This window comes from Megalobrama amblycephala, linkage group LG13 (genome assembly GCF_018812025.1).
Source record: "Megalobrama amblycephala isolate DHTTF-2021 linkage group LG13, ASM1881202v1, whole genome shotgun sequence".
In the NCBI taxonomy this organism is placed as follows: Eukaryota; Metazoa; Chordata; class Actinopteri; order Cypriniformes; family Xenocyprididae; genus Megalobrama; species Megalobrama amblycephala.
This window is the reverse complement of record NC_063056.1, coordinates 13,399,970-13,424,951: the sequence shown is the minus strand read 5'-3', so window position 1 is coordinate 13,424,951 and position 24,982 is coordinate 13,399,970. Positions and strand designations below refer to the sequence as shown.

Genomic DNA, 24,982 nt, shown 5'->3' with positions numbered 1-24,982 from the left:
ATTCCTGTGAATTTTCAGCATCATTACTCCAGTCTTCAGTGCTACATGATCCTTCAGAAATCATTCTAACAGTTCTTTTAAGTTGTAATTATAATTTACTATATTTGTATTTTTACTGTATTTTTGATTTAAAAGAAAATGCAGCCTTGGTGAACATAAGACACTTCTTTCCAAAATATGGAGAGAAAAAAAAAAAAAAAACACCTTAATTATTATAGCAAAAGACAAAAAAAGGGGTATCATAAAATTTATTTAGAAAAATATATCCATAAATACCATATTAAAACAGATGACACATATACACACACACACACACACACACACACACACACACAAACTGTTGTACTGAACATACATGAGCAGCACAGATAATATAACAAGTCATACATGTAATTCCAAAACTCATAATAATACTCTAAACCTAGCAGATATTTAGGAGGCTTGTGAATTCTGTAAACCTGAGGTGAATGATCATGCAGCTTTCTGTCACAGCACAGATCTGTACTTGCAAGCGAACATGATCCAAACAGCACAAGCTGACTCTGGATAAGCAAAAACACGAACCCTCACCGCCAGTCGCACATGATCCCCTCGGCAGCAAACAATCTCTTCACAGAACGGTGACCTGAGTGATACATAAGAGAACAAGTTAGTAGATGCTAGTTGCTTGTCTTTGTTACAGCTGCAGTGTTTGATTTCTGCAGAACAGCACCAAACGAAATTGCAAAAGTACTTGTCTAAACAGATTTTCGTTTGAATACATATCAGTTAAAAAACAGACATTTAAAGGTAGCTCAGTTTGTTTGTTAAGGTACCTGAGGCAGGTAGCGAATGCCCTGCGTGCATTACGGTGCAAGAAATGAATGGGAAAGCCTTTAAAAGTGTGTCCGTCGGGCACTGCCCTTCTCACAGCATCCTGAAACTCCTCGTTTCCACATGACACACCCGTACAGCGCTCTAGTTCATACGCCGACAACGCTGCTGACAGCAGGTATGACAGGTGATCATCCCAGACCGTTGCCAGACCAAGATCCTACAGATAGATATCCACTTAGTAATTTCAAAAGCATGTTAAAAAGCTGATCTGTCAGCCATAGTTTCCTGCTGGTTTTTCAATTGCAAGAAAGTAGTCTTGTACATCTGTGGTAAACTGAGATTTAAATAATAATAATAATAATAATAATAATAATAAGAAGAAGAAGAAGAAGAAGAAGAAGAAGACACTAATATTTATGTTGCTCCAAACCTCAAAAGTCACTATCTTTCTTCCACTGAACATAAAATTAAAGGATTAATTTGCTTTAAAAATGAAAGTTACCCCATGATTTACTCACACTCAAGCCATCCTCAGGCATGAAAACGGTCAGGGGTGAAAAAGGTGAGAAGGATATTACCCCTCTAGGGGGGTCCGGGGGCATGCTCCCCTCGAAGAAATATTTAAATATTCCATATTTTAAAGCATCAATCTGATGCATTTTGAGATGCTTTTTTGCCAACCTGGGGAGAGCTGGAGAAACTGAAATTTCAGCCATGAGTCAAAAATTATTATGGCCTCCTTAGTAAGTATTATGAAGGGGGATCAAGCCGGAATCTTTATTGGTGTCGATTTTCAGTCTCTTTTTAATGATAAGCTTTACGCGTCTGTCAATCATCCCCACTTGCTATTTGGGGGAAGAACCTAGCGCTATGATTGGTCGAACTCTTCTTTTTTTGCTGTTGCTTGATTTGAGGACTGCGCGTGCAAAGTGGCGTCACCAGGTTTTTGCGTAGTTTAGAGTGACAAATCATACCAGCGTACTTTGAAGTCAAAATGCGTATCCGCTACGCAAATTGCGTACAGGTTGGCAGGTCTGCTTATTGATAGAACGGTGGACCTCTTTACCTTCTGCCTTGTCAGTCCCCTCACCTCAAAATCTACCTCCTCAAAAACGGTAGCGTTAGCTAATAAATTTCCACCGGAGCTTTAGCTAGCTGGCTAACGTTGTGTTCTCTCTTGCTGTGTTCAATGACTCAATTCATCAAGCTGTAGCTAACGTTAGCTAAGTCTATGTCAACAGAGCTCCTGGGTAACTTAACTTAGATATACCAGAAAATATTACATTTTTTGAAACCATCACTCACCAAACTCAGTCACCTATTTTGGTTTCAAAATGGCGATTTTGCCGAAAGGTGAGGGATTTTCATGTAGGCATCCTAGGTGTTCTTTCAGACACAATCAGAGTTATATTAATAAATCACCCTGGTGCACAGAAACCACCAGTTTGAAGCTCAAAAAAAGTGCACAATCCATCTATCATAAAGGCCCTGATATACTTCAAACGAAATCGAAGAATGAACTGATGTGACGTCATTTCGAACAAAATCAGGCCAAAACGAAGTTCTTTTTGTGTTCGTTTTGGGAGTTCGAAACGGCTTGCCAAAGTGAACTTTCAGGAAAAGTTCACTCCAGGTGTAAAACATCTTCGTACTACCATTAGTCCGTGACGATAACATAATAGGATGTGTTTGCGAGGCTCCGCCTTCTTTCACGTGGAACCCTTCTCTCTGACCTCATTTCATTACTCGAGTTCGTTGAGGTAAAATCTCCGCGGGTGAAAACAGCCGCTTTATAGTACAAAAAGTTGTGCTTCTGATGAATGTGGCACTGACACTGCTTTTCATGTTAGATACTGTAAAGCTGCTTGCTTTTAAGCAATCTATTGAATAAAGTGCTATATAAATAAATGTGACGTGACTGGATAGCTAATTTGCAGAGCTCGTGCTAACACACCATTGTTATGATCAGATGCTTTGTGCTTTCTATGCTCTCTATAAAAATGCTTGCCGTTTTCTCATTTTTGTTGTGTTTATTTTGTTACTGAGAGGAAAGTGTACAGAACATATTTACATATTCATCTTAACGTCACTCTTAGCAGTGTGGGCGGTGTCAGATGTTCGATTACAATATATCGCTGCTCACGTATTTCGAACTTTGTTTTACCCCTAAACGAAGAACGAAAAAAAACTTCGCTTAAAGTATATCGGGGCCTTAAACACATTCCACGCGGCTCCAGGGGGTTAATAAAATGTGCAATGTGTCAATTTTAGTGACATCTAGCAGTGAGGTTGCGAACTGCAACCAGCGGAGCTCACCCCTCCCTTTTGGAGAAGCTACGGTGGCCGTCTGGCCAACACAAGACAAATATGTCATCGACTGAGTACATTAGCCAGTGAAGCAATGAGGTTTCTTCTTACTTCTAACAAAGAACGGTCTCTGCTTCTAATAAACCAGACGACTACTAACTACTACTACTACTTCATGCGCAAGCTGCCTTCAAAAACACAAACGATTGAGAAGAACAACAATATAGTGACTAAACGTGCTCTGTAGAGCAGTCTGTCCATTTAGGGCTGCTGTAGAAACATGCCGGCGCATAATGGCGACTTGACATTGAGGGGGACCCGCGGTGTATGTGATAGAAATTACTCATTCTAAGGTAATAAAAACATAACGGTTCATTATGTAAGGTCTTTATGTACCACTGAAAACATAGTTATGTATATTATATCGTATTTCTGTCAATAGATCCTCCCAAATTTTACACATTGCACCTTTAATAAAGGCCTTCTGAAGTGAAGCGATGCGTTTGTGTAAGACAAATATCTGTATTTAACTCGTTATAAAGTAATATAACTAGCCTCCGGCCAAACGGATTCTACTTATGTCTAAAGAGTAACTTACGCGTTGTATAATGTAGGACGTAGCGCAGTACGTCATGACGTAGCGTAATACCAGTAGTATGTTGCGTAAGTTAAGCTCTAAATGCAAGTAGAATCCTTATGGTCGTTTGGCTGAAAGCTAGTTATTTTACTTTATTAAGCTTAGCATCAGGGTGATTATTAAAATAACTCAGATTGTATTCATCTGAAAGAATATAGTCATATACGCCTAGGATGGCTTGAGGGTGAGTAAATCATGGGGTAGTTTTCATTAAAGTGAACTAAGAGCACCAAGATCACATCACCTGGAGAAACATCTATCTATGAAGAGACGTCTATCTATGGTCTCACTCCAGTCTCCTGGAAAGTAGCCCATTTTCAATTCTTGTCAAGTTTATTGTGCTTGCAATTTTACCCTAATTTCACATAAATTACATATTTTGATTTAAAATGGCGAATTTCGCCAAAAAGCAACTAGTTTGCAGGTATGTTTACTGGTGTTTTTTGTCATTTTGGAATGACATGAGAGTAAACGATGACAGAATTTTCATTTTGGGGTTAAAGTTCGCTTTAACTGTATTCAGAAATGCACATTACGCAAGTTGCTTTTGTGTCAAAGGTTGCTTGTGCATGCGTGTTTTTATTACCTTCCTATGCTCTGCTAATAGGTAGCGCATCTCCAGCTCCAGTTGGTTGCTGGCCTCATTGGGCACTAGAGAAGGGGAGCAGAGAGGAGGAGTCGGGGGGAGAGAGGAGGTGGAGCCGGGTGCACATACAGATCTCACAGCCTCCTCACTCATGGCCTTCCAGCGGGAGCCGTCTGTGAAGTCAAACACACACAGCTCCACAGCATCTGATGGCTGACAGTTCGCCAAGAACGTCTTGTGGTTGAAGACGCAGCCGAGTGTCCGGTAAGGGTGAGTCGGTTTTGGTTGGGGGACCATGGGAGGAGCATCTGGGTCTATTGGTCTGTGAAGGTATCTAGTACAGAAAATAAAGCAGGAAAGCTTGTCTTAAAGCAAGATATCAACAGATTAACAGGGAGGTTTGTTGATCTTACATATCTTACTTATGTTACATCTTTAGAGTGACTAACAGTGTTTACTGAGTGCAGCAACAAACAGCGTGATATTACAAATTACTTTTATGAACAGTTCTTTTTAATGAATCTCTCAATTTTCACAAAACAGCCACAAACTTGATATCCATTTGAATCAAACTTATTTAATTACCAACTTCACAACTCACCGAACTGCATAAATTAGTTTATGCCTAATTCCGAAAGAACCAGAAACTGTTACTTGTAATTAAAGATACATATTCACAACCCCTTTTGTAATTGTTAAATAAAAGTATAAATATTAAAACATTTTCATTATTTGAAATAAAGCTGAAATAAAATAACACATTTTAGATGAAAAAAAAAAAAATCTTATTATAAAATTTCTCATTTCTAAGTTAAGTAGCAAAATTAATAAACCTAAAACTGAAATAAAAATAAATTAAAGCTAAACAAATATTTTACAAAATAAATAAAGCACATAAGAAAATTAAAACAAACTAAAAATAAAATTAAAAATGAAAATATAAAATATAAAATAAAAGCTAATTCAAAAATACTATATATATACACACACTCACTGGCCACTTTATTAGGGACACCTGTTCAACTGCTAGTTAACAAATATCTAATCAAATATAATTAAATTTTTTTTTTTTTAGTCTGGAGCCATGTTATGGGCAGTTTAGAAGGTAAGAACAATTAAAATATATGAATTATTACCTGTGTGCAGTGAAACTTTCCCAAAAGGTGATGGAGCCGTCTGTACCGCAGGTCAAGACCCAGGTGTGTGGAATGTTCTTGGCTTTGGTGCCCACACATACATAAGCATCCAGTCCAAATCCCAACAGCAGACTACACAGCAACGTGGCATGATCCTCACAGTCACCCTGACAACAAAAAACATGTTAATAAATGCAATCAAATTAGTCGATGTTCACAAAAACAGTACATTCTAATATTTTACCCTACAGTTTTAATTTCTTAGTGTTAGATCAGCATTTAACAAGATGTCTTGCCTTGTTCCTGCACAGAAATGCCATCATTGAGCACCACTGCTCCTGCCTGACTCCTCCTCCTACCACAGGCGCTCTCTCCTGAGCTAATAGGCTAACAAAACGCGCCGCCTGCCGCGGACTCTCAAGCAACCTTCCGGCACGCAGTACACGTACATATGAGCATACAGGCCGGTTCACACCATTTTCGTCCTGGAAAACACAAAAGTATTAAATACTGAATTAAAAACTGTTATGCACAAGCATAAATCACCAATATACTTATATCAACATTCACCAGTAAGGTGCTCAGTAAGGTCACCTGTGCAAAGATCTTCACAAGTTTGGACTGGTGTGAGGGTCGAATCTCCAAGAACTCCTGCCACCACTGTTTGGCATATACCAAAAACAGCCTCTCCTTCTCTGCCGTTTTCTGTCTCTCCAGGGATTGCTGGAAAAAAAACGTTCAAAAACGTTCTAATTTAGGCAAATTGTTACAAGACAAACCTTGAAAATAGAGAAATAATGAGAATTAGAAAGCCTTGTTGATGGATAAATGATGTTTAGAGAGCAAATACTAGGAATGTTCTGGGTTAAAGTGGAAAAAAAAGAAGTAACAAATAGCAGACTGTGGAAAAGTGCAGTAGCATATTTCTTTTTTTGACAGGAATGAAAATGAGGCTTTGAGGGATAGAAGTATAGTGTGTTCAATGGATTGTACTGTTGTTTAACAACATACCAACTGTCCAGCTGACAAAAAGTCTTTCAGAGAAAAAAAAAAAAAACAGAATATAAATCTATATAAAATACTTTTGAAAGTTACAGTATGTGATCTAGGACCTTTATACAGTACATACCATTGTAAAGACTGTAAGTCTATCCCTCACAGCCTTGTTTTCATCTGTTAAATTCAATATGGCGTCTATTGGTACGCTCCATTTAACCGTAAGTGCCCTGCAAAAGTGGAAGTCACAGGGCATTTCCTGATCACTTCACAGCAAGTGGAGAGGGTAATTTATCCACTCGTCATTGCACATCACAGTAGTGCAAGACAATTAAAAAATGAATAAATGAGGTGAAAAGGAATTGAGGCTGTTTACATTTATTTTCATCATAAACATTGCAACAGACATTTAATCACTCAGTTTAGCTATTCAAATATGAACATTTATAGTAATTAAATGAATAATAAATGTATATTTATATAAATGTATACATATTATATAAATGTGTATATTACAAAAAAACAAAAAACTGGGTATTGTTCGATGCTCTAATGATGATCTGAGCCAAATTTAGAGAAGAATATTTGTTTTCAATTTCAATATGGCGGAAAATCTAGTTGTGTGGAAATTGAAACCATTTAAGCTGTTGGTGGCACTAAAAGATTTGAGCTAAAGGTTCCAATTTTGCTGTTATCAGTTCAGACAGTCCTCTATTTGTGTGCCAAATTTCAGAAACATCCTATGTACAATTCTATGACCTGCTATAGACTTGGGAGCAGAAGAAGAAGAAAAAGAAGAGAGAAGGACACAATAAATCATATTTACAGTAATGCACATACAATGGAAGTCTAGGGGGAAAGACATTTCAGAATATTTAAAACCAGAAACATTTGATTCATTGTCTGAATTGTCCTTTTAGCAGTAGAACTGCTGTTTCTACAAAGATGAACTTTTAGGTTGCGTTCCTAATGACGCACTATACACTATGCACTTATGCACTATGTACTCACTAGTGTAGTGTGTGAATTTTATAAAGTTATTTTTTCATTTAACATCCAGTTATGACTGGAGCTAATCAATAAATTTGAAGCATGTATATAGTAAATGATTCACCTGGGTGGTGATGACATCAGGGCTCAGGGTCTCAGTAAGGGGAGGATACAGTTCCAACTTCAGATTCAGAACACCAACAGGTACTTTACATTCACTGCCTGAAGAAAAAAAAACATAAGCACACGTATAAGCACATGGATTAACAACTTAAAGGGATAGTTTACCCAAAAATGAAAATTCTCCAAAAGTAGATATTTTGAAGAATGTTTTAACTGTTTTTGTGCATACAATAAAAGTTAGTTGGGTCCAACGTTGTTTCGGACCCCACCGACTTTCAAAGTATGGACAAAACATTCCTCAAAATATCTTCTTTTGTGTTTCACAGAAGAAAGCAAGTCATACAGGAATGACATGAGGATGAGTAAATGATGACAGAATTGTTATTTTTAAAGGAAATCATTTTAATAATATGACTTTTGCTTACCCACTCCTAGAAGTTCTACTGAGACACCATTTTTTCCATTGGGAGAACTGAGAACTGTTCGCCAGTCAAGAAAATAAGAAGAAACGAGTGTTGTGTCCCCAGATGTGTCGGTTTTAATCAGCACCATATGCACTGGATCACAGATGGACAACATGGTGGTTGCATCAGCCATCTTGCTAGCATCTCCTGTACCACAACAATACCACAGAGTTAAGGCCTGTCTGTTCACACCAAGAATAACTATAACAATAACTATATCAGCGTCCACACCAATGCACAGTATCGTTCTGTTTATTATAAGCATGCGCAGCAGTTATGTCGTCTGCCGCTTTAAATACTCAAACTCTTTAAAGCAGGATGGATTCTGATTGGCTGTCAATGTTTATATCATTCATCAGCTGGAAAAAATCATTGTGAAAGTGATTCCAATGATATTGTTTCTCTGTGCCGTATCCTTATAGCTGTGGTGTGGACTCTGGTATTCTTTTGCATTTAGAATGATTCTTAAAACTATATATTTATCTTTATCATTAAAGGTAAAACACATGAAAGGTTCTTGAAATGAATTATGCTGCTAGTATAAGTAGGGTTGCATAAGAAACCTGGGCCATCTCTGTGGACTTCCAGAAGAAAGCCCTCCTGTAGGTCTGGTTCACAAGCACATGGGACTGGTTTGGAGCGGAAGCGCTGGTTGCGAAAGTGGAGATGAAGGGTGAATGTAGAGCACACCTGACCAGGTAAAGGCTCTGGCTCCTGCAAATGTTCCAGGAAAGCCTTACCACCCAGAACTTGTAGGTAGAGGTATCGCCGTAGTGGACTGATGTTAGCTGGTGAAAGTTTTTAAAGGGTTAGTTACTCAAAAATGACAATTTAGTCATTTAAGCCTCCATTTCTTTCTTCAGTAGGACACAAAAGATGGTAGACAGAAGGCTTCTTTTCCCTATTATGAAAGTGATATCAATAGACCTTAGTCAGGGCAGAGGCTTACTTACTTTTTGGCAGGAATGAAGATGAGGCTGCGATGGATAGAAGTACATTGTGTTTAATGGATTGTATTGTTGTTTAACAACATCCCATTTGTTAAGCTGATGACTTTCAGTAGACAAAAACCCTATAAAACAGTTCTGAAAGTGGTGTGCCATTTTGTAAGTCCCTCACAGCCTTGTTTTCATTCGTTAAATTCAATATGGCGCCTAACCTGACAAAGGTCTATTACTCAAGACTTTTTTTCATATTCAAAACATAAATGAAGATATTTTTAATGAAACCTGATTATTAATGAAATCTGTTCCTCCGTTGAAAGTCCATTCAACTAAAACTTCATAAAGACATTGTAAAAGTAACCCATCTGAACAAAGCAATTTAAGTGTTCTGAAGAGACACAACTGCTTTATATGATGAACAGATTTACTTTAGGCTTTTATTCGCATATAAACATTGATCAATGCACATGCATAGAGCACATCAAATATGGTAAACAGAAGCTCAACCCTACTTGCTTGACGTTTATGAACTTTTTGAAGTGCCAAAGTTTTAGTGGAATAGACTTTCAATGGAGGGACAGAAATCTCTCAGTTTTCATTAAAAATGACTACATTTGTGTTTTAAAGATGAACAAAAGACTTGTGGGTTTGGAATGACATGAAGGTGAGTAAATGATGACTCTTTAAGCACTCACTTGTCTTCAGCTGTGTGATGTTCTTGTCCACAAAACGGGTCGCAGACTTGTTCACAGTATCAGCTTCAGTGTGAGAAACATCCTGCTGAGAAACCAACTAGTCATTTAAAGAGGTATAAAATATGTGTTTTGGTGAGGATGCATTGTTTTTGTAATCTCAATGTATGTAATACATGTTCAAAAATCTAAATATTCATACCACATTTGTAAAGTTGAGGTCTTTCATCACATCATCCACGATTCCCCTCCGCTGGAGCGCATGTATGAAGTCTTCCTCAGAGAGTGAGTGCTGTCCATGGTGCCCATCACCCCTCACTGTCTCCGCTAAAACATCACGAATCTTACCATGGATATCCATCTGAAAATGGGTTAGTTGACAAATAACATTACTTTTTTTTTTCTCCTTCTTTTTCTAAAATCAAGTTTCAGGTATATGTGTGTGTACAGGTTTGGCTATGCTAGTGAGGGCCAAATGTCCTCACTTATATAGTGAAATATTATGACAACTGACTAGTGAGGAAATTTTACTGGTCCTCACTGGCCAAAACATGTTTATATTTAAATCTAGTGTTTTGCACATGTTTCTGTAATGGGTAAGGTTTAGAGGTAGGGGTTGGGATAAAAAAAAAAAATGTATATATATATACATTTTATACATATATATCATTAACCTGATGTAAAAGCAATGGAAGTCTTTGTAATTATTCCTCACTAATAAACAAAATTGTGTGTGTGTGTGTGTTTTTTTGTTTTTTTTTGTATATATGATTTATGAGGACACAAATATATATAATGACATGGGTATTACAACGTAAACACGGTTTGGCAGGACCCTTCGTGTCCCGGTAAACCCATTGTCTTAAAAAAATAAATAAATAAAATACTAAAAACTGTGTTTTTCTAAGATGCAAAAAATGGCAAAAGTTATGTGATGTGTAGGTTTAGGGGTAGGGGTTGGTTAGGTGATAGAAAATATCATTAACCTGATATAAAAATCAATGGAAGACTATATTAGTCCTCACTAATACAGTGAAGCCTCTGTTTCCTTTTAAAGGATTAGTTCACTTTCAAATAAACTTTTCCTGATAATTTACTCACTCCTATGTCATCAAAGATGTCCATGTCCTTCTTTCTTCAGTCAAAAAGAAATTAAGGTTTTTGATGAAAACATTCCAGGATTATTCTCCTTATAGTGGACTTCAATGGAGCCCAAACGGTTGAAGGTCAAAATTACAGCTTCAGTGCAGCTTCAAAGGGCTTTAAATGATACCAGACGAGGAATAAGGGTCTTTTCTAGAGAAACGATTGGTCATTTTCTAAAAAAATACAAATGTATATGCTTTATGAACACAAATGATCGCCTTACGAGTATTCTTCACTTTCGTATTCTTCAAAAAGCTTACGCTGTATGTCCTACACCTTCCCTATTCTACTTACAGAATGAATGTGGTGCCAGTTTCGTTTTTTTTCCGCAAGTAAAATAGGGAAGGTGTAGGACATACAGCGCAAGCTTTTAAAGCCCTTTGAAGCTGCACTAAAACTGTAATTTTGACCTTCAACAGTTTGGAGTCCATTGAAACCCATTATAAGGAGAATAATCCTGAAATGTTTTCATCAAAAACCTTAAATTCTTTTCGACTGAAGAAAGAAAGACATGAACATCTTGAATGACATGGGAGTGAGTAAATTATCAGGAAAATTTTATTTGAAAGTGAACTAATCCTTTAATATCTAACCGTTTCTCCTCCTAATCTCCTCTATATCACTGTAAAATATAGCATTTTGTGCAGAATTTAAATGGGTCCGATATCTTTTGTGGTCTGAGCCGTCTCGCAGATATGATCTGCTCTGTGCTCTCGTGTCTCTGGACCAGAGCAGACTGTGCTCGCACTGTGTCGGTTCACGTTATACTAACGCGAAAACGGACGACTTTCACGTCAAAGTAAAGCATATTTACACTGTCTGAACCGTTCCCTATTCTCTATATAGTGCACTATGTGTCATTCACCATGTTGAAACTAATAAATGTGGGAACAAATGACTGATTTCAGCCACAGCTTCAGCGTCTGTTTATAGTGTAGGAGGGGGCGGGACTTCAGATTCTAGAGAGCATTTGATTGGACAGAATATTGATGAGAAACTGAAGTGCGATGTGATGTCATGAAAATCCATGATCCATTTTAGCCGAAGTGAGAGACTAAGTTTTGAATGCTTATATCTCCTAAATGTGAATTTTGTCATTGTTTTGGAACACACCAGCTTCATAACATTAATGATAACATATTCATACTAAAAGCTAAAACACTTAAATTTTGATTTTTTTTAAAGAAAAAATGCATTATGTTGAAACTTTTTAAAATCACATTTTAGCCTCTTGCGGCGTGACAAATTAATTTTTAAAAGAACAGCCATTTCATTTGTTTTAAATTAACTACACTGTACGCGTAGTAATTACACAAAAGTAGAAAATATAGAAATATAGCATGGGTGGTAGTCATAACAACCACCCAAAAACACCAGCACAAAATAAAAACAAGGCAGCGGAAAACAAACCCGTAATGTTATTGCTTGTAGAACTAACTTACAGTTACTTTAATCGTAAAAAACTGATATGTAAAACAGGAATGTAATGGTTTTTGACATAAATAATTTGCTCACACGTCATGATTTGTAAGTAACACCAAACAGATCATCACCTTACCTTGATTAAATGGTCATGAATTATTTGTTTTAACTCGGTTGCTTTTTCTGGTGGCAGGGACATGTTTTCGAGCGTTGAAAATGACACAAGAGTTTAAACTACAGGTTTATAACTAAGCATTTGAAGTCAAAGTCTGCCTCAAATGCGGGGATTATTTTACATACTGTATATTTATATTGCTCGATGTCAACGCCTCCTACTGACATTTTAAATCCTGGCGGAAAGGCAAGCGGGAATCTGTCGTCACAGCGCCTGTGTATATTTGCAGTTGCGGTTTTAAAATACACTAAACGCTGTAAAACAAAAACAAGCGAAGTACATTACGTTTAACAAATGATGGCGTTCGTGAGCTTTAATGTTTTACGAATTCTGAAATTCAAGGAAATACTAAACTCTTTTGTTTAATTCAGGCACAGCGTTGAGGCCCCTTCATACTTAGGAAATTACGTCATGAGAATTCGGCGCCTGGATCTTGTAGTTCTGAAAAGAATACTTGACATATTCCATACTTGTACTTTCTGCCATGAAACCACCTTACATTTAGCGTGGCATTGTACTTCTTCATTTATATTGTGGTGTGACATTCAGAGCTTCATGAAATATTCAGTGTGTTCAAGACCTCTCTCACTTTTTATAGCAAAATGGGCCTACTTTTTTGGCTTCACTGAATAGGATGAAAGAGGATGAAAATTGGTTTTTAAAAATAATATAGTTTTGACAAAATTCCACATTCATAAATGCAAGTTTACTAACAAAATTGCAACTTTATGATTTTGTTCATTTAAGTATATTTGCACAAGACACTGAATAGGAAAGCTATAGACTCTACAAAATATTTGATATTTTTATACACGATTGTAGTTATCCTGATTTTTTTATATTATTATTTTATATTATTATCTATCTACTATTAACTAGTTGCTTTTCTTTTTTTCCACGTTCTTTTTCTGTTTTTCTATACATAATTGTACAATGTTCAATATTTGCATTTGAACGAAAGTGTATAATGTTAATATTTATTCAATAATAATAATAATAATAATAATAATAAAAACTAAAATAGTTTTCGACTGCATTTTCAGTCTTCTGGATTGACTGTAACATGACAGAAAAAATTTGAAAATGTTTTAAATTTAGAACTGTACAATATTTTATTAACAAATAAAATTCTCAGAAAAACAAAATTATGTCATTAATCTTAATTATTTTAAATGTCAAGATTAACTCAAGCAACTCGTATACATAATGCTGAACTTAAGATGTAATTTGAAACCCTGAACTGAAATAAACTTATGAAATCAATAAAAGATTTTATATTAACAATAATATTTCTGTACTATTATTTTTTTATTCTCTATCTTACCTTCTCTGAAGAGTTAAATAATGCTCTGTATTTTTTCTCCATGCATTTGACTTATTGCTGCTAAAATATATTTTTTTCCTGGTTATAGGACTACAAATAGGTTAAAAAAAAAAAAGAAAAAGAAAGATTTCAATTAATTGTACCCAATTACATTTGCACAGCAATATTTGGAACCATTTTCCTTTATCTTAAAAACCCTTGTTATTAGCTTCTAAGAGGTCATCCCTTGGCTCCAACAAGACATGTTCCCGTACTTGTGACAAGAGTCTGCTGCGAGGAAAAAGGATCGGTCTTTCCCGGTTGGTCACTTGGCTAGATGGAATGAAATTACCACTCCACCATTAGCCACTTCTGGAAATATTGGATCAATTCCTGGAAACATGGCAGGAAGAGACATCTAATTTGACTCCCATTGATTCTGCTAAGTAATTGGCATTAAACCCACAATGAACAGTGTGAGGTAATGGGAACTGGAATCAAACTTTGATCCTTGGAGGCAAAAATAAATCGCTACAGGCTGAGTTTAGCATCCATCGCCTAAAAATTAAACATAACAGGTCTGACACTGCACTGAAATCATGTGAAATCTATCACAAACTGCATTTATTCGCACTCATACATCAGTTTTTCTCCCCACGTCCATCGATCATATGAGAGAAGCATGCCTGAGACAAATAAACAGCAATATTTCTTCTTTAGTAAAGAGTTTACTATGTACATTTTGAAAGTGGAAACCAGACCACTTATTACATTTGGCTGAATCTACAGTCAGTTTATTACTAGAAGATCCTGAGATGTGCATGTACGGAAACTCACTGGGCTTTGACCTACTGAAACAAATGAGTCACCCTATGAATATCCATGTGGAAACTTGAAGACAGAAGCATTTAATAAACTGACTCAGTTGGACCGGTGGGGATCTATTTTATGGAAGCTTGTTTCTGGCAGGGAATAAAAAAGTGAAAAAGCGACTTTTATATCCCGCAATTCTGACTTTAGAACTTGCAATTGCAAGTTTATGTCTGGCAAATGACTTTTTCCTTGCAATTGCAAAATTTTATCTCACAATTCTCAGAATTGTGATATAAAAATAGTGAGTTATAAAGTCAGAATTGCGAGATTTAAAGTAGCAATTCTGAGAAATTTTTTTCTCACGATTGACTTTTCTGAAAAAGCCAGAAATGTGATCAATTTTAAGAAATAGCCACAATTCTGATAAAGATTAAATCCAGCATACTGCCCTTTTTTCTCAGAATTGGAATATAAACTCACAATAGTCAGAATTGCGAAATTTAACGTTGCAATTTTGAGAAATAGTCAATTCTGAGGAATAAAGTCAGAATTGTGCATTAAACTCACAACTATCTTTTTTCTTTTTTATTCCGTGGCGGAAACAAGCTTTCATACCATTTAACATTGCTCCACAGATAAACTGAGACACAATACTGTACAGTGAAAGTTGCTAGGCCTCGAGAACTTACCATGATGGAATTACAATAGCAGTTACAATGTAACTACATCATTCGTTACACTGTAATAACCACGACACAAACATTCAATAAATCATGTAGAACGTCCCGGATTGAATGCTTGTAAACACGATCATTCTACATGTTGTCCCTTATCTAAAAACATCCAAGCACCTACTAATATGAGTACCATAATTTGGGTCCCTGGGCAAAATAAAAGTCAAAAAGAGGAATCTGTTGGATAAAATGGCATTACTGGGACAGAAAGGCCCAGCACATGCACAGTCCTAGTGCTACGGCGGCACCAGCACCGACATTTAGGAGAATTGGTCTCCAGAACTGCCAGTTCTCTTTCTTTTTTTCCGAATCGCTCAGTTTCAGCTTCATTTGCTGCACCTTCTGTGCTGTGCTGGCTATTCGCTCCTCACGGTTCCGCTTGCGTACGCTGGAAGAAACAAAACACACAAGGTTAATTACTTCATATTTTTTTAATAAGTAAAAAAAAGAAGAGCAATGTTACTGTATGAGCTGGACTATATCATTTAATGCATGTCTTTTTTTCAAATCTATATTTTAATATATATACTGTAAATAATATATATATAATATAAATGAAATATAAATCTTTTGAAAAAATAAAAAAGTCTTTACAGTCACTTTTGATCAATTTAATGCATCCTTGCTGATTAAAAGTATTAATTAAAAAAAAATCTGGCCCCAAACTTTTGAGCATGTACAGTCAAACCAAAATTTATTCAGACACCTTGAACATTTCATTCATTAATAGTTTATTCACTATTGTTTTAAAAAAAATGGTAATAAAATATGACAAGATCTCAGAGTTAAACTGTCAGAAAAAAATTAATCTTAATTATGTCAGATAACACTTAAGCAAAACATGGTCAGGTCAAAATGTCTGAATAATTTTTGTTTCCAAATTTTTATCAGTTTTACTGGTAGTCCATTGTATGAAGAATTTTTGGGTATGATATGTCACAGTTTTCTTTATTTTGCTATCCTCACTTACATAAATGAACTATAGTGTCCTGCACCCACTAGTAAAAATATAAAAAATGTCTGAATAATTTTTGGTTTGACTGTATCTTATACATATAGCTACATATATGTACATATAGCTCTTAAGCAACTCTGTAATTCAGTCTAACACTGTTGTTACAATTCACGTAGAACAACTCGGCTATCTGTTTACTAGATAAAATGTTACTTTCCCCCCCTTTCTTTCTCTTACCCTAATGTTTTTGACTCTGTAAGCCGCTCTTCCTTTGGTGACTCTATCCTGTCTCGTTCTCTTCCTGGATCTTGTGGTTCCGTACAAGAGTCAGACTGTCCGTTGTGTTTCTCTGAACTCCAGATGGGGCTTTGAGAAGATGAAACCAAATAAGCTTCTGGTTCCTGACATTCTTTAGGCTGCTTCTGCTTTCAGTAAAACAGGTTTAGAGTTAGAGATACAAACACATTACATGAAATACTTCTGGAAAGCTGACGTGTCCCGTGGTGTGACACGTTATATTCGATTTTCTAATTATAAGTCACACGGCAAGACCATTTGAAATGAACCAGTAATGCAAAAAAGGCAAAAGCTACTTCCATTATAAAAGTTTGGGGTTTTTCATATTTTTGAAAGAAGTCTCTTATGCTCACCAAGGCTGTATTTGTTTGATTAAAAATACAGTAAAAAATCAAAAATATTATTACAATTGAAATAGCTGAATTTTCTGCATCATTACTCCAGTCTTCAGTGTACCTCACATGATCCTTCAGAAATCATTCTGTTATGCTGACTTGGTGCTCAAGAAACATTTCCTATTATTGTAAATGTTGAAAATAGTTGTGCTATTAATATTTCTGAGAACACTGTGATACAAATTTCAAAAGAACAGCATTTACTGGAAAGAGAAATCTTTCATTATAAATGTCATTACCACTCAGTTTTGATCAATTCATCAATTGAATGAAGGTATGAATATAATTAAAATAAATAAATAAAAATAAAAACAAAAACTTGCTGCCCCCAAACTTTTGAATGCTAGTGTATTTTTTAGGAATATAATATAACATAAAATGTAACAATGCAAATGATACAGTTCTGCTCATACTTTAAGTTTACATACACCTTGCAGAATATGCAAGATGTTAATAATATTAACAAAATAAGAAGGATCATAAAATACGCATATTATTTTATTTAGTACTGTCCAGAATAAGCTGTTTCACATAACAGATGTTGACATATAGTCCCCACAAGACAAAATAATACCTGAATTTACACAAATGAACCATTTCAAAAGTTCACATACACCCTTGAATCTTAATACTGTGAATTGTTACCTGGACGATCAACGACTGTGTCTATATTTTGTGATAGTTGTTTATGAGACCATTGCTTTGCACCGTTTTTCAGAAAAATCCTCCAGGTTCCTCACATTCTTTGATTTTCTAGCATCTTCTGCATATTCAAACCTTTTTCAACAGTGTCTGTATGATTTTGAGATCCATATTCTCACACTGAGGATAACTGAGGGACTCATAGACAGCCATTAGGTAAAGGTGATGGCAACACGACGCATTAAGAGCCGTGGGTTGTACATTTTCTTATTTTCCCATTTAGCACTGCCCTTTAGAAGCTGCATGAGATGCTTTAGAAGCTTTACATGCTTCCCCGATGACAAAATAAGTACATCCAATTCACTGACCGGCTCTTAATGCATATTCTGCAAGGGGTATGTAAACATATGAGCAGAACTGTAAATAAAGAGTGTGTTATTTTTCAAGTGCAACATTGATTATTACTATACTACTCTAAATCAAATATAAAAATGAAAAATCGCACCATGTTTGATACTTGTAGAGTAGACTCTCTCAGGATGCTCTTTGCTCCCTCTATGACTGCCATGTATGAAAAACGAAGCTGATCTGGGGTTTGGATAAGACCCATTCGATACTCTCTCATATCTAACAAAACCTTTTGTATGTCTACAGACAAAGGGTCTTTCCTCGTGTCCATCTACAAATAGAAAAGGACATTTAAAAGTCAGTTCCACAGTACACGCCATATATTATACCTGATAACGGCTTGAGAAATGATTACAATGTAGTGAATGATGTGCTGTGAAACCTTGAGAATCATTAACTATTTTGTAACTGCAGTCTCACCAAGACAAGGCAGGTGTCAACCAATGAGAAGGTCCCAGACCGCCCTATTCCTGCACTGCAGTGAACCACCGCAGGTCCGTTCTCTGGCCCCAAAGAGCCAGACTCTCGAACCTTGAAAAGGAAGTTGAGGAATGATGCTGGGGACTCTGGTACACCAAAATCAGGCCACGTTGTGTAATGAAAATGGTAGATCTCTCTGGTTTCTCCTGTCTAAACAGATGGGACAATATTGAAACGACCTTTATTTTTCACGTCTTGTTTAGAGAAGCTTTCAAAGATGTGATCATTTGAAATTGCATTCACACCTTGTCATTTTGAAGTTCTAATAGTCTTATTGTGTAATTGGGTTCGACATCTTCAGACACCAGAGTCACCATAAACCCAGTGTCACTGAAGTCCATGTCTCGCTCCTCCTTTGATGGCCAGTACTGCGCACACTTTTCCTGTTCAGCGTGAACAAAAACTTTCATGTCAAAATTATTTACTGTTGAAAATGTGTGTGTTTTTTTTTTTTCTCTCTAAGCAAGCAAATCCACATCTGCTTATGTGTTGAATCCATTACTATTTATCAACATACTACCAGATTTCATGACAATTATTTAAAATAACAATGGGTAAGATTTAGTCTACTGTTCAAAAGTTTGGGGTCAGCATTTATTTGGTCAAAAATACAGTGAAATATTACAATTTAAAAGATCTGCTTTCTATTTTAATATGTAATTTATTCCTGTGATGTCTAAGCTGAATTTTCAGCATCATTACTTCAGTCTTCAGTGTCACATGATCCTTCAGAAATATTCTTAGGGTACGTTTATACGAAAATTATACTACTAAAATTATACTATTGTACTAAAAATGGAAAAGTTATTCCTTTGCGTTTTTCACGTACAGATGACAATGTTGTCAAAACTATCCCTGCTCACACGAATCCGCGAAAACGCAAAAAAACAATGTATTATGCTGCCAAGCCAGTAGTTGATGTCACTTTGTAGAGATGTAAACATAACACACATGGCCATGACATCACCGTTTTCAAAAATTCTCGATTTTTTGTAGTTCACACAGAAACGATAACTGCATAATTTTCATAAACTTGCACTTTAAAACCCATATTCAAAAGTTTGCATTTTAAGTCCCCAAAACGCTGTTGTTGTGTAAATGAATGCCTAAAACACATAAAAAGTTTTCAGTTTTTTGTTAAAAACAGCGGCGTGTAAACGGACCCTTAAAATTCATCCTTAAACTCTAAATTATTTATAATAAGGAATTATTCACGGTATTTTGATGTGCCTATGACAATACTGAGCATGACAATATTGTATAACAATATTGTGCATGTTTATTATAATATATATTCGTAACACTTTACAATAAGGTTCATTAGTTAACAGTAGTTATAGGATTAGTCCACTTTTAAATACAATTTTCCTGATAATTTACTCTATAGAAACCATCACTCATTTTCGAAAAAAAAATAAATAAATAACATTTTATACATTTTAATCATAAATGCTCATCTTGAACTATCTCTCTTCTTCTTCTCTATTTGAATTCCAGCAGTGTAGATGCTGCTAAGTGTATTACTGCTCTCCACAGGTCAAAGTTTGAACTAAATTGTCATATACAATATGCTAGTGCAAGTATTTAACAATTAGTTCAAACTTTGACCTGTGGAGGGCAGTAATACACTTAGCAGTGTCTACACTGCTGGAATTCAAATAGAGAAGAAGAAGATAGCTAGTTCAAGATGTGCATTCATGGTTAAAATGTATAAAAAAATTTTAAGAAAATGAGTGATGGTTTCTCTAGATAAGACCCTTATTCCTCGTCTGGGATCGTGTAGAACGCTTTGAAGGTGCACTGAAACTGTAATTTTGACCTTCAACCGTCTGGAGGCCATTGAAGTCCACTATATGGAGAAAAATCCTGGAATGTTTTCATCAAAAATCTTAATTTCTTTTCAACTGAAGAAAGAAAGACATGAACATCTTGGATGACATGGGGGTGAGTAAATTATCAGGAAATTTTAATTTGAAAGTGAACTAATCCTTTAATGCACTCTGAACTAACATGAACAATGAACAACTGTAATTTCATTAACGTTAACAAAGATTAGTAAATACAGTAACAAATGTATTGCTCATGGTTAGTTCATGTTAGTTAATACATTAGCTAATGTTTAACTAATGAACCTTATTGTAACGTGTTACTGATATATAACATTACCATTTACTGGTACATGTCTATAACAAAACAAGGGAAATAACAAATGTCAGATGTGTTCACTCACCGAGCCTTTTTCTATAACTCTGTTAAGCATAATAATTGCTTTGGAACGTTGTTCCCAAATCATTAGCCAGAAGTGACCACAAGTGTTCCTCAGGGGACCCTGCAGAAACAGAAACAACTGCAATTACATTACTGAATATGTAAACAAATTCAACAAGCTGGCCAATGCAAACGAAATGTAAACAATCTAAGAGACTTTGTTCTACAAAAGGCTGTAAAAGCTGTTAAAAAGGTAGGATTCATGATGCTAAACATTAGAAATTCAATAAAAACAGGGGAATGTGTAAATCAAGACTTGTTTGTTAAAAACAACCACATGTAAATGTGTTTTTAGGTCACATGAGACATCAGTGTAAGTTAGCAAAATGCAAACAGTGGACTTACTTTTTCCATTACTGTCATACCTGTGTCAATATGTACCTTCTCTGGGCCTCATCCACGGTAATTAGGCTCGCATTTATGTAGTCATTTTCTGAATTTTCTAATCTCACCCGACTGTGATCATCTTAACACAAAAATGCAGGTTATTAAGCCAGAGTCGAAACACACCTGTTAGCATACATTTGTGTAAGCTTACAATGTAAGCTTACGGCAAAAAGCTTTTATTTTAATAACCTTTAAAAAAAAAAAGATAATTCTGATATAATTTACTCGCTCTCATGTTAGGATTGAACAATTAATCAAATTTCTAATCGTGATTATAATTACGGGTGCCACAATTATGTAATCGTTCAAAGGTGCAATTACAAAAAAAAAAAGTCCACTGTGCTTAAGATGCATTTTTCTTTACTTTTTTTTTTTTTTTACAGGTTATCTTGAGGTTTTTTTCCTTTGTTTCAATTTTAGTTTTAGTATAACATTATAATACCATGCATGTTTTTACTTTTTTTTATTTAAAGGAGCAATATGTAAGATTTATGTCTGCTAGAGGTCGCTAGAGGCCTATTCAACACAAAGGCATAGCTTGATGACGGCAAGTTTGAGCACGGAATCTTGGGACGTGTGGTCTTCACCTCACAAGCCAGGGGAAAAGAATCGGGATAGGACTCGGGCAGAAATCATGTTCATGGATGGGATTATTAACGTTACTGTAGTATGAAGTATGAAGCAGGACCGAGTGTTGTGGGAGCTGAACGAGGGAGCTGGAGCGATTGCGCAACACACGCCTCACGAGCACTGGAATTATGTCACAGTCGCCGGCGCCGCTTCCGCTTTTCCGGTCATGAGTATGAGGTAATGCAGCTCTGTTTATTATTAGATACATTTGAGTGTGTTGAAAATTATGTTATAACGTTACTCTGTGCATTCACTCGGTGGCTGCTGTTAGACACTTGTTGCACACTGCAGTAAGATAGATCGATTTTAGAATATCATATTAAATGCTGGATGCTTGTGTTGATAAATGGCATGCAAATAATTTTAAAACATATTGTATGATGGAGAAAATGCTGTATTACTGTTACTAAAAATAAAGCTGCATCTGATTATGCTATGTTAGCTATTTGACGAAATAGTGTTTTTCTCTGAGGCATGGTAAAGCATGGTACTCGCAAAAAATCAAGAAAATTAGATTTAAGCAATAAGACTAAACGTGTTCAGCTATATAATAATAATTAGTTTTCTGTCTATAAATGTAACCAAACAGTTGTTCCCTTGTCTATTAAAACATGTAAATATTAAAATGTCTTTGGTGTTTCCATGGTTTCTACAAAATAAAACTGGAAACTGAGGGTAACGCGGGTATTAAGGCAACTGACAGGCGTCAGAAGAGAAGATATTGTAAAAAGATATTGTAAGTACTCAAGTGAACAAAATATAGCCTAGTGGTTTTTGCATATTTTACTGCAAAAATCTTACATATTGCACCTTTAAAGAAGAAACCAAACCAATGCATAGTTGACATTTGAGGCTAAATGTTAAAGAAAAACAATAAAAGTTTTTCAGGAAGAGTGTTTTCAGCTTGTCTATTTTCATATAGAAATATGGCATGCAGTTGCTTCAAACAATGGTATAAAGCTATTCAAAACATCATTCAATGTAAATTGTGATAATCGTAATTAATAAATCGCAATTACAATTTCAAGGGAATAATCGACAATTAATGATTTTTGTCATAATCATGCATCCCTATTCTCATGTCATTAAAATCTATAGTCTTTCCTCTACGGAATATCCAATATAAAAGGTCACCATTCACTTTCACTGCATTTTTTTTTTCTCCATACAATGAAAGTTTATTATTCTGATTAACATCCTCTTTTGTAGTTCACATACAGTAACATGATGCTGAGTAAATGATAACATTTTTTGCTGAACTATCCATTTAAAGGCAAGGTTACAAAATAAGTGAAACATTATTAAAAAGGTTTGCATGGAAGACACTTACAGGGACTGACGTCTCTATATCTATTCCTATTGTGATTTTCTGGGAACTTTGCCACTTTGCAGGCACACTCCTGGGACTGGTTACGGATTTCCTAGAAAGAGATTACAAAATAACAAACATCAGTGTGAAAACCCTTAGAGCCATCCCTAAAAATATATATAAATAAACTAAAATAAATAATAAATATTTAAAATAATTCTAACAAATGGCAAAAGGAGGGGGGAGCGTAATTAAAATATAAAAAAGGAACATAAAACGATAATATATCTAGTCAAATAAGGGGGGTTGGGCATGACTATCTGGCTGAGTTATAGAGAACTGACAGCTTCGGTTCTTCAGTTCTTGGGAAGTGCTCGTCAGTTCTCAGAAACATATCAGTGCATGGTTGTGTTTCAAAACCTCGTAAGCTCCCTAACCTGACAGCATGTTAGGCATTATAGACGCACGCACGGGTTTAAAATGTGGCAAAAAAAAAAAAATTGATGGCATTTAGGATGCTAGGACTGGGAACTCCTATGGTTCCCAAAACAACCATCACGAATCAGTGATGTCTTAAAATGCTGTCTAGGTAAACAGCTCACTAGGTGTTGAGACACAGCCCACGTGTTCACAGGAAGCACCAAGTGAGCTGCTCTAATGCACCGCACTGTGACATGACCACTCATGCACTTCACATTGCTGCCAGCCAAGTTATTTTGATATATGGCAAATCGCTGTATGGTTTGCTGTAATAATACGCTGACTATTCATTTTGTTTGACAAGAATGAAACATATGCTAACCAATATAATTGAATATTGTTGTAAAACCATAAAACACCGACGTACAGGTTATCCGAGCTGAAATGATTCACAGTAGAAGATTATTTCAGATTTAGCAGCAGGCAGCAAGTTAATGTGGACCGTATTTCTCGGTATTGCGCGCATGCGCGGTAAAGCAAAGCTGAATTACTCAGTCGTTCTCACGGGCCGAGTACTTGTCTAGGACTATTAGATAAACATTTCAAATCTACCAGGGCAAAATACAGCTGGTGTCCCAAACGTTCATCTTAACAGCGACACATATTAAACCTAAATAAAATGTATCAAAATAAAACTATCACTTACATTATAAAGGTTTTGCCACTGTCCAGATGAATCGATGTTCTCAAACTCCTGGTCCATTTTTTCGGGGTTATTCAAACGGAAAATGGTTCAATCAAATGTCGTCTGAGATCGAACGAGGGGTCACTATTCCATTGTTAGAAATTGTCATGATCCCCTGAAAACGGCAAGAGGAACGGTGCAGTACGATGTTAACCCTCATCAAAGAGGATAAAATTACCAGCACTTTCAGCACCCCCATCGGCTACTTCCGTGTGCCAGTACTAGAGAGGAGAGCGAGAAACGGCGCCCTCTGTCTGCAAGAGTCGACATGGCTGCCTTGATTTCTTCAACGGCTCAGCTAGTGGAGATTCATTCCAGTGACTCGAATCTTTTGAATCGCTTCACTATATGATTCATTCACTCACTCTTCTGTTGTTTACGTCGCGATGGCGACAAGTTATGCTGGATTCGGAACCGCGTACTACTACCAAAGAATTTTATCATCTATTTTCTTATCTTATTTATGTTCTTTACTGAGTCCATGACATTCATAACTATATCATGAATATTACATGTTAGCTGAATTCTCTCATGACATGAGACACATGTTGTTTGTAGAGAATTGATTAGTTTAAGATACTAGAGGTGAGGCTGAATCAATAGTGTTGTGTTGTGATACTCTTTTTGTCATTGACACTCTAATGCCAAGTGTTACATTTTAATTTGTGATATTTGCTAATGCAAGCATCACTATTACTGTTGCTTATTCTTAAAGGTGAAGTATGTATGATTTTTTGGTTAAAATACATTCTCTTAACCCAG

General features: G+C 35.8%; 2 protein-coding genes across 4 annotated transcripts; both read right to left on the bottom strand.

Annotated features, from left to right (window-relative positions):
* Positions 1 to 231: 231 nt before the first annotated feature.
* Positions 232 to 12,791, bottom strand: cep76 (centrosomal protein 76). Of its 2 annotated transcripts, none has more exons than XM_048152691.1 (12): positions 12,396 to 12,791; positions 9,894 to 10,052; positions 9,695 to 9,779; positions 8,619 to 8,843; positions 8,017 to 8,202; positions 7,593 to 7,690; positions 6,077 to 6,205; positions 5,779 to 5,967; positions 5,483 to 5,649; positions 4,347 to 4,680; positions 816 to 1,033; positions 232 to 625 (listed from the first exon to the last, which is right to left on the bottom strand). In XM_048152691.1, exons 1-12 carry the CDS (start codon positions 12,456 to 12,458, stop codon positions 487 to 489), a joined length of 1,992 nt encoding a protein of 663 aa, XP_048008648.1. In that variant the 5' UTR covers positions 12,459 to 12,791; the 3' UTR covers positions 232 to 486. The 2 variants fall into 2 exon arrangements, with proteins under 2 accessions (XP_048008648.1, XP_048008649.1); XM_048152692.1 differs by having other exon boundaries at positions 9,695 to 9,776; positions 12,396 to 12,790.
* Positions 12,792 to 14,329: 1,538 nt separating this feature from the next.
* On the bottom strand, positions 14,330 to 24,432 carry ptpn2a (protein tyrosine phosphatase non-receptor type 2a). 2 transcript variants are annotated; one of them, XM_048152693.1, is made up of 9 exons: positions 24,182 to 24,430; positions 23,077 to 23,167; positions 21,095 to 21,195; positions 20,692 to 20,790; positions 18,707 to 18,844; positions 18,402 to 18,611; positions 18,079 to 18,252; positions 16,477 to 16,664; positions 14,330 to 15,672 (listed from the first exon to the last, which is right to left on the bottom strand). In XM_048152693.1, exons 1-9 carry the CDS (start codon positions 24,236 to 24,238, stop codon positions 15,480 to 15,482), a joined length of 1,251 nt encoding a protein of 416 aa, XP_048008650.1. In that variant the 5' UTR covers positions 24,239 to 24,430; the 3' UTR covers positions 14,330 to 15,479. The 2 variants fall into 2 exon arrangements, with proteins under 2 accessions (XP_048008650.1, XP_048008652.1); XM_048152695.1 differs by lacking the exon at positions 21,095 to 21,195 and having other exon boundaries at positions 24,182 to 24,432.
* Between the last annotated feature and the right edge of the window lie 550 nt (positions 24,433 to 24,982).

Bases quoted from the DNA above. Each gene is read 5' to 3' on its own strand.
- ptpn2a (XM_048152693.1), bottom strand. From the start codon at position 24,238: ATGGACCAGGAGTTTGAGAACATCGATTCATCTGGACAGTGGCAAAAC. The intron at 21,196-23,076 runs GTAAGTGTCTTC...TTTTGTGTTAAG, and splicing joins ATATAGAGACGTCAGTCCCT to ATGATCACAGTCGGGTGAGA. The intron at 16,665-18,078 runs GTGCGATTTTTC...TTTTACTGAAAG, and splicing joins CTCTACAAGTATCAAACATG to CAGAAGCAGCCTAAAGAATG.
- cep76 (XM_048152691.1), bottom strand. From the start codon at position 12,458: ATGTCCCTGCCACCAGAAAAAGCAACCGAGTTAAAACAAATAATTCAT. The intron at 5,650-5,778 runs GCAAGACATCTT...TTTTGTTGTCAG, and splicing joins CATTTCTGTGCAGGAACAAG to GGTGACTGTGAGGATCATGC. The intron at 4,681-5,482 runs GTAATAATTCAT...TTTCTGTACTAG, and splicing joins GAAAGTTTCACTGCACACAG to ATACCTTCACAGACCAATAG.